Source organism: Salvelinus fontinalis, chromosome 12 (assembly GCF_029448725.1).
Source record: "Salvelinus fontinalis isolate EN_2023a chromosome 12, ASM2944872v1, whole genome shotgun sequence".
NCBI classification, from domain to species: Eukaryota; Metazoa; Chordata; class Actinopteri; order Salmoniformes; family Salmonidae; genus Salvelinus; species Salvelinus fontinalis.
In genome coordinates, this window is record NC_074676.1 from 6,609,440 (window position 1) to 6,619,708 (window position 10,269).

General features: G+C 41.4%; 1 protein-coding gene across 1 annotated transcript in view; it reads right to left on the minus strand.

Moving 5' to 3' along the window:
* LOC129866708 (sodium-dependent neutral amino acid transporter B(0)AT2-like) overlaps positions 1–7,798 on the minus strand; it is a 42,827-nt gene extending 35,029 nt beyond the window's left edge. Inside the window, exons 1-2 of the mRNA XM_055939538.1 lie at positions 7,631–7,798; positions 5,430–5,966 (exon numbers count right to left, since the gene is read on the minus strand). Of these exons, the coding sequence (XP_055795513.1) occupies positions 5,430–5,757 (328 nt within the window). The 5' untranslated portion in view covers positions 5,758–5,966; positions 7,631–7,798. The remainder of the gene's footprint in view (positions 1–5,429; positions 5,967–7,630) is intronic.
* Between the last annotated feature and the right edge of the window lie 2,471 nt (positions 7,799–10,269).

The window sequence follows — 10,269 nt, forward strand, 5'->3', positions numbered from 1 at the left end:
CCACCGGAGCCACAGCCTGTTCACCCTGCTACCATCTTAGGAGACAGTACAGGTGCGTCAAAGCTGGGACGAGAGACTGATAAACAGCTTTTATCTCCAGGCCATCAGAGAGTTAAATATTCACCACTAACCGGCCTCCGCCCAGTACTCTTCCCTGAACATTAGCAACTGTTACTAGCCGACTACCACCCGGTACTATACCCTGCACCTTAGAGACCGCTTTGCCCTATGTATTATAGAGTCATTGAACACTGGTCACTTTAATAATGTTTACATGCTGTTTTAACGACTTTATATGTATATACTGTATTCTAGTTACGGCTCATCCTATATACGTAACAACTGCTGTACACACTTTTTCCGTTAATATACAGTGACTTCAGATTTACAGCCCTTGACTTTTTCCACATGTTGTTGTGTTACAGCCTGAACTTAAAATGGACTCAATTGAGATTTTTTGCTCACTGGCCTACACACAATACCCCATAATGTCGAAGTGGAAAGATGCTTTTCAAATAATTTACCAAATTAATTAAAAACAAATGTTATTTGTCACATGTGCCGAATAAAACAGGTGTAGAGCTTAACCAACAATGCAGTTCAATAAATAGAGTTAATAAAATATTTGCTAAATAAACAAAAGTAAAAGAAAAGATTACATAACAACAATGAGGCTAAATACAGGGGGTACCGGTACCGAGTTAATGTGCTGGGGTACAGGTTAGTCAAGGTCATTTGTACAGGTAGGTAAGCGGTAAAGTGACGATGCATGGACAATAAACAGTGAGTAGCTGTACATAGTCCGTGGTGCCCTTTGATTAATTGTTCAGCGGTCTAAAGGCTTGGGGGTAGAAGCTGTGAAGGAGCCTTTTGGTCCTAGACTTGGCGCTCCGTTACCGCTTGCCATGCAGTAGCAGAGAGAACAGTCTTGGGTGACTGGAGTCCTTGACAATTTTTGGGGCCTTCCTCTGACACTGCCTAGTACAGTTGAAATCTGAAGTTTACATACACCCTAGGCAAATACATTTAAATTCAGTTTTCACAATTCCTGACATTTAATCCTAGTAAAAAGTACCTGTCTTAGATCAGTCAGGATCAACACTTTATTTTAAGAATGTGAAATGTCAGAATAATAGTAGAGTGAATGATTTATTTCAGCTTCTATTTCTTTCATCACATTCCCAGTGGGTCAGAAGTTTACATACATTCAATTAGTATTTGGTAGCATAGCCTTTAAATTGTTTAACTTGGGTCAAATGTTTCGGGTTTCCAAAAACTTCCCACAATAAGTTGGGTGAATTTTGGCCCATTCCTCCTGACAGAGCTGGTGTAACTGAGTCAGGTTTCTAGGCCTCCTTGCTCGCACACACTTTTTCAGTTCTTCCCACACATTCTCTATAGGATTGAGATCAGGGCTTTGTGATGGCCACTCCAATACCTTGACTTTGTTGTCCTTAAGCAATTTTGCCACAACTTTGGAAGTATGCTTGGGGTCATTGTCCACTTGGAAGACCCATTTGCGACCAAGCTTTAACTTCCTGACTGATGTCTTGAGATATTGCTTCAATATATCCACATAATTTTCCTAATTATGTGACGCCATCTATTTTGTGATGTGCACCAGTCCCTCCTGCAGCAAAGCACCCCACAACATGATGTTTCCACCTCCGTGCTTCACAGTTGGGATGGTGTTCATCAGCTAGCAAGCCTCCCCCTTTTTCCTCCAAACATAACGATGGTCATTATGGCCAAACAGTTCTATTTTTGTTTCATCAGACCAGAGGACATTTCTCCAAAAAGTACGATCTTCGTCCCCATGTGCAGTTGCAAACCATAGTCGGGCTTTTTATGGCGATTTCAGAGCAGTGGCTTCTTCCTTGCTGAGCGGCCTTTCAGGTTATGTCGATATAGGACTAGTTTTACTGTGGATATAGATACCTCTGTACCTGTTTCCTCCAGCATCTTCACAAGTTCCTTTGCTATTGTTCTGGGATTGATTTACACTTTTGCACCAAAGTACATTCATCTCTAGGAGACAGAACGCGTCTCCTTCCTGAGCGGTATGACGGCTGCGTAGTCCCATGGTGTTTATAATTGCGTACTATTGTTTGTATAGATGAACATGGTACCTTCAGGCGTTTGGAAATTGCTCCCAAGGATGAACCAGACTTGTGGAGGTCTACAATTTTTTTTCTAAGGTCTTGGCTGATTTCTTTTGATTTTCCCATGATGTCAAGCAAAGAGGCACTGAGTTTGAAGGTAGGCCTTGAAATACATCCACATGTACACCTCCAATTGACTCAAATTATGTCAGTTAACCTGTCAGAATCTTCTAAAGCCACGACTTGCCAAAACTATAGTTTGTTAATAAGAAATTTGTGGACTGGTTGAAAAACAAATTTTAATTACTCCAACCTAAGTGTATGTAAACTTCCGACTTCAACTATATATATATACACTGTATATACAGTTGAAGTCGGAAGTTTACATACACTTAGGATGGAGTCATTAAAACAAATTTTTCAACCAGTCCAAAAATTTCTTGTTAACAAACTATAGTTTTGGCAAGTCGGTTGGGACATCTACTTTTTGAATGACACAAGTCATTTTTCCAACAATTGTTTACAGACAGATTATTTCACTTATCATTCACTGTTTCACAATTCCAGGAAACATCAAGGAAACATCAAAGAGTTTAAATGAAAATAACGGCAGATCCATAAAATGTCCTTGTATAGTAGTAGATCTAATTAAGTTTAGAGAATTCTAAATTAATATCAAAGGGGCCTTTATACAATTATAATGCAGGGTTAATTTACAAAATATATGTTTTAAAATGTATATGTTTATTAAGTAGTCATGCTTGTCTCAGAGCAGCGCGAAACGATGCTGAAATAGTTGACCACACGCGGGGAGGCTATTGCTTGTTGGGCGGATTTTCACACCTACAGTAGCCGGGCTATTAAACTAATTGTTGGATAACAGATCGGCTCTCGGCACTCACTAATACTCTTTACCATGTGTGTTTCAATTCTCACTCACACTCACTCACACACTTGCTGACATTTACTCCTCGGGTACTGACCAGTTGCACCCTCTATAACCACTGTTTATAGAATTTGACCCTGCTGGTCATCTATGAATGTTTGAAAAGTTATCTAGCCTGTATGGCCATGTACTCTTACAATCTCCAACCAATGTGCACCTTCATCAGATAAACTGCAACATGTCGGCTAAAGCGATTTAATTCATGAATGCATTTGAAAGTGTTACATATTGTGATAGTGATCTGTTATCCAATGATTGTTATTATTATTAACCCTGCATTATAATTATATAAAAGCTCCTCAGATATTCTGTGTTTCTATTTACAGTAGTGATGGACAGCTGGAGGCATTTTGTTTTTCACAAGCATGGTTTTAGAGTACTTAATGGAATATCTACATAGGCGTACTGAGGCCCATTATCAGCAACCATCACTCTTGTATTCCAATGGCACGTTGTGTTAGCTAATTCAAGTTTAGCATTTTAAAATGCTAATTGATCATTAGAAAACTCTTTTGCAATCATATTAGCACAGCTGAAAACTGTCGTTCTAATTAAAAAAGCAATAAGGCTGGCCTTCTTTAGACTAGTTGAGTATCTGGAGCATCAGCATTTGTTGGTTCGATTACAGGCTCAAATGGCCAGAAGCAAATAACTTTCTTCTGAAACTCATCAATCTGTTCTTGTTCTGAGAATGCGAGAAATTGCCAAGAAATTGAAGATCTCGTACAACGCTGTGTACTACTCCTTTCACAGAACAGTGCAAACTGGCTCTAACCAGAATAGAAAGAGTGGGAGGCCCTGGTGCACAACTGAGCAAGAGGATAAGTACATTAGTGTGTCTAGCTTGAGAAACAGACGCCTCACAAGTCTTCAACTGGCAGCTTCATTAAATAGTACCCGCAAAACACCAGTCTCAACGTCAACAGTGAAGAGGCGACTCCGGGATGCTGGCCTTCTAGGCAGAGTTGCAAAGAAAAAGCCATATCTCAGACTGGCCAATAAAAATCTCAACGTCAACAGTGAAGAGGCGACTCCGGGATGCTGGCCTTCTAGGCAGAGTTGCAAAGAAAAAGCAATATCTCAGACTGGCCAATAAAAATAAAAGATTGAGATGAGCAAAAGAACACAGACACTGGACAGAGGAACTCTGCCTAGAAGGCCAGCGTCCCGGAGTCGCCTCTTCACTGTTGACGTTGAGACTGGTGATTTTCCTATCTTTCCCCATTTTTCCCCACTCCTTAAAAACAAAACTACTGAGTAATCCTGTGGTGGTGCCCAGGCTGTGCCAGGGTGCCTCCCTTTTGACGTCACAACCACTGACACCACTTATAAACCAGGCAGGGTTGGTGGTTTGGTTGAGTTGGTGGAACTGGTGGTTCTTGAAGCCATGTTACTGAGGCTAGATTCAGTCATAAAATCATGTTCAGGATGTGGTTTTTGAGACAATTCAACCCACTCACCCCTAAGAAACGGCTTTGATAACTTCTGAACTGCTTTTATAGCTCTGCATCAAAATGCAGTTAGAATGAAATACCGAGAAGGTGATGCCAGTGACAAGCGTAGACATGCATTCACACACACACACCCTTTCAGACAAACACATACTGGCAGGGAAATCCAATAAAATTTACACCAACATTTATCGAACACGCATGCACTAGGGATAGGCAATACTGTGTTTCTGCCCACACTGTCTGAGAGAGCTAGATATAATAGTGCCTGCTAGGTATTCAGCTTTCATTTAGCCAGCATTAAAACACTTTGGATGATGGTAATCTCCAGGTAAAAATCTACATGGCATGTCGATGACACGTGTCTTGTGACACATGGAGAAGGGATCAGAGCTCTTTAGTATGACGGCCACTACGCCTTATTTACACTGTCTGCAATATAACGGAGATGAACTAGACTCCTGGGGTTAAAAAGGCAAGAGGTTGCGATAACTTCTCTGGCTATATTACATACTGCTGTTTTTGGATTATATTGTTGCCGTATTGGTTCAGTTACGGATGTTGTTTTGGTCGATATTCAGTTGTTGCTGTGCTGGTGTAGTTGTGGACACCGATGAAGTGCTAGGTGTTGTGTTATTGATGTGCGGTTAAAATAACTCCTATTTGGGGGGGTTACTGTTATTGCTGCCTATTGCAGTGTGGTTCATTGTGTCATTTGGGGACTGTTACTTGGTAAGCTGTTAGCTATTAAAAGAGGAGAGACAGAGACACTCAAACAGTCATGTGACCACCGTGATGTTGATCAGCAGGAGGTTTACCCTTAAGAACAACACACACAAACACAAAATGTGGCAGGCTAACCTCTCCGAATCCTAACCTCGTGGGCAGGCGACTTCTATACTCTAACCAATATGAACAACATCCACTCACCCCCTCCGTTCTTCTGACACATGTAGGGGAACCTCCAGACATTGCCCAGGCCTACAGAGAAGCCCACCTGGGCCAGGATGTACTGCAGCTTGCTGTTCCAGGCTGGTCTCGCTGCATCATCTTCTGCATCCGAGCCTCCGTCCTCCACGTCCATGTCTCCGTTAAGGTTAAGCTCCTTCCCTTCCCCATCGCCTCTGCCGCTACCCACGATCAGCGAGCTCTTCTTAAAGGAATCATCACAAGTGTCCTCGTTGGATAGCAGGTCTTTGACGGACTCCAAGACATCATCGTCAAGCTCTCTCTTGACGGCCTTGTTGTTTTTGGGCATTTGATAAAGCAGACCAGGGCGAGGGGTGGAATGTCTTTGGGCTGGTAGCGGGAGGGGTGTGCGAGCAGTGTAGTTCTGGTAGTTATTCTGAGATCAGGGTACTGTCTGTACAAGGCAAGGGCTTAGAGGTGGTCTGTCAGGGGTTGGATAAAGTATCTGTCTTGGAGGTTTGTGATGGAGTTGTTTATTTCTTCATTGTCACAAAATGCCTGAGGGGAAAGAAATCCAAAAACAAAATGACTTCGGGTACAATGTAAATAAAAAAAATGCAATATTCATTACTTCAGGGAAAACAGCATGAGGGTGTATGATTCATGGCGATGCAATAACTGTTAGATGTTAACACAGGACCCATGTTTTATGAAAATTAGACTACAATATTGAACTTTTCATCTTCAGCATATGGCAAAAGGAAATCAAACAAAATACTAGGGTACAATATCCATAACTCCAGTAAAGGCCGAATGAGAGTGTGCGTATTGGTGATATCACCACTCTCTGATGGTGACACAGAACTCGTGTTTTTAAGAAATTAGATACAGTCTGTGTATGACATCACAACAATGCACATAGAAATATTTACTGTATTTACTCAAAAAAGAGGAGAAGAGAAGAAAGAGAGTGGAGGAGGGAGGAAGTAAGGGGGGGGGTCTGGGTCTGTCAAAAAAAAAAGTTTTCATTCTTCTTATCAATTAAACCAAAACTAGTTTTATGAATGTAATTTCCTTCCTAAACACAGTCTGTGACCACACTTGATTTGAATAGAATCACCCCTCATACTTCATCAGCCAGACATGGTAGTCTGGATGGTGTCCAACCTGGTGTGTGTACATGTTAGAAAACTTGCCTTGGGAAATTGTTGAGGACAAATAATTATAACATCAATTCTTTGTGTTCCTGTTTTTAATTTACTGAATATCTTAGAATAATCATTTCCCGCACAAGGAAATCACCATATGACAAATGTGACCAAAATCGATGAATGTGCCATTGCCTATTTATTGTTTACATTTATTGAAACATGGCGTGGACTTTTGCTATGACAGGTCTGATATCGAGACGATCAGGTATCCACGCCTCTGAATAATTGAACCCCAACGCCAAGCACGAGGCAATTTGCATACCAACCCAAACACGCAGAAAAAAACAACAGAGGAAAAATGTAACAAAAAATGACCCAGAATATAGCCCTTAAGGTATTAGTATAATAGTTGTGATGTGATCATGCTTCGGCCGATAGCTTTTTTAAATCCTCATTGTGCATAAAATAAACCCCAAAAAAGCACGAAATTATACAATGTTGCAATTGTGCAGAACATAGCAGTCTATTTATTAGCCTTGTTCATTCACTAAGTATGGGCTTCATTTCATCAGCAAATAAACGTAAATTGTAATAAACGTACATTTGAGGGTGTAGGTGGAGTAGTAAACTATGCTGTAGCCTATATACAGAAAGATTCAACCTATTCATATTGTCTTGATAATAACATTTGACTACTGTATTAAATGTACATGTGCATTTCCATCTATGATGAAATAAGAAATCGTTCCATGTTCCTATTGAATACGTCGCCGTATGGCATATTCCACTACAAAGGGCTAAATAAAGCTATTAAAATGCATGATTAAATACATAGGCTACATGTCGGAAAAGTAATGGATGAGAGGAATACCTGGCGCCATGTTGTTTATTCAAGAGACAATTTGCTCCAGGAATGAACATAAATTAATTCCTCCCTCCCCGCCCAGCCGCATCTCCTCTGTAGTACCATCCATGTGCGGTATTCCATCATACACTCACTGCCCACGTCCTGCGCAATGCAACAACATTATATTCAGCCCAAAACATATATTTCTTCAAAATGATGTTTACCTTAAGTATAGATTCGTCTTCTGTTGGTCTTTTTCGGAAAGAAGCGTCTCAAGGAATGAAATTGTGACAGAAGCACACGCACGGGGCAGACATCATCACTGGTGTTGCGTCTCTGGTCCTATACCGCCAGTGTAGTGCTGTGCGAAACAAACGCAAGTCCTTCGACTAGTCTGCGTTTTAGCAATAGGTTACAGGCAGCGCGGTAATAGGGGTGCTCGGCTTCTCTCTTTATCAATATTTGATCCAAATGCACATCATTTTTTTGCTCAATTTATCTCTATATATTTAGGTCGATTTAACATGGTATACTTATATTCTAACCCCTCGTGAATAGGCACGATAAGGTAAATAATCGTTTTTAAAATGTCTAATCTCCCCTATTTGCACTTGGTATTCTCCACTACTAACCCCTTACATTACACTGAAAAAAAGGTCCCATGTTGATCCCATGATCCCATGTTGATCCCATGTTTCATGAGCTGAAATAAAATATGTATAAAAAGCATATTTCACTCAAATTTTGTTTACATCCCAGAATTTGTTTACATCCCTGTTAGTGGGCATTTCTCATTTGGCAAGATAATCCATCCAACTGACAGTTGTGGCGTATCAAGAAGCTGATTAAACTGCATCAAATCAAATCAAAATCAAATCAAATTTTATTTGTCACATACACATGGTTAGCAGATGTTAATGCGAGTGTAGCAAAATGCTTGTGCTTCTAGTTCCGACAATGCAGTAATAACCAACAAGTAATCTAACCTAACAATTCCACAACTACTACCGTATACACACAAGTGTAAAGGGATAAAGAATATGTACATAAAGATATATGAATGAGTGATGGTACAGAACGGCATAGGCAAGATGCAGTAGATGGTATAGAGTACAGTATATACATGATCATTACACAGGTGCACCTTGTGCTGGGTACAATAAAAGTCCTCTCTAAAATGTGTCGTTGTGTCTCACAACACAATGCCACAGATGTCTCAAGTTATGAGGGACCGTGCAATTGTCATGCTGACTGCAGGTATGTCCACCAGCGCTGTTGCCAGAGAATTTAATGTTAATTTTGCAGTACATCCAACCGGCCTCACAACCGCAGACCACGTCTATGGCGTCATGTGGGAGAGCAGTTTGCTGATGTCAACGTTGTGAGTGCCCCACGTTGGCGGTGGAGTCATGGTATGGGCAGGCATAAGCTACGGACAATGAACACAATTGGATGTTATCAATGGCACTTTGAATGCACAGAGCTAGCATGACGAGATCCTGAGGCCCATTGTCGTGCTATTCATCCGCCGCCATCACCGCATGTTTCACCATGATAATGCACAGCCCCATGTCACAAGGATCTGTACACAATTCCTGGAAGCTGAACATGTCCTAGTTCTTCAATGGCCTGCATACTCACCAGACATGCCACCCATTGTGCGGCTCATGGGGCATGCCACGAGCACTGTCTCCCAGGTTGTGTGCTGCCCCCAAGACCAGAGCCAATCACATGCAAGGAACAATGTCAGCTTTTAGCTAACATGGCTAGCTAGTATTGTCTGCTAACTAGCTAGTTAGTTAGGTAGTCTTGTTAGCTAGATAGCAAGCTAGCTAGTAACATATGTTAGTTGTTAACTTGCATAACTGAAATGTGTATAGTTATTACATTTACATTACATTTAAGTCATTTAGCAGACGCTCTTATCCAGAGCGACTTACAAATTGGTGCATTCACCTTATGATATCCAGTGGAACAACCACTTTACAATAGTGCATCTAACTCTTTTAAGGGGGGGGGGGGGGGGTTAGAAGGATTACTTGATCCTATCCTAGGTATTCCTTAAAGAGGTGGGGTTTCAGGTGTCTCCGGAAGGTGGTAATTGACTCCGCTGACCTGGCGTCGTGAGGGAGTTTGTTCCACCATTGGGGTGCCAGAGCAGCGAACAGTTTTGACTGGGCTGAGCGGGAACTGTACTTCCTCAGAGGTAGGGAGGCGAGCAGGCCAGAGGTGGATGAACGCAGTGCCCTAGTTTGGGTGTAGGGCCTGATCAAGGACACTTCATGTTTTTTGGCTAATATTTAAATTTACAAAGTGACTTCAGTGTTTCAATGATGCATATTGCGTGTAGGCCTAGGCATATAGGCTATATGCTCTAGCATGTAAAAAATATATATTTATGTTTGTCCTAGAGATATATCCTACTGTAGCATCATCGTCTGACACTAAATGTATAGCATCATCAGTCTGACACTAAATGTATATTTTCACTGAATTAAAGGTTGTACTTTTTGTTCCATTTCACTTCATGTTCTGAATCCACAGAGGGACATAGGGAAATTCCAGTGGGTCCAGAACAGAGTAGCATGCCTGGCCCTTAAATGTACACAGAGAGCTAACATCGATGACATGCATGTCAATCTCTCCTGGCTCAAAGTAGAGGAGAGATTGACTGCATCACGACTGTTCGAATGACTAGCACACAGCTCAGACACCAATGCATACCCTACAAGACATGCCACCAGTGGGTCTCTTCACAGTCCCCAAGTCCAGAACAGACTCTGGGAAATGAACAGAACTAAGAGCCATGACTACATGGAACTCTATTCCACATCAAGTAACTCATGCAAGCAGTAAAATCAGA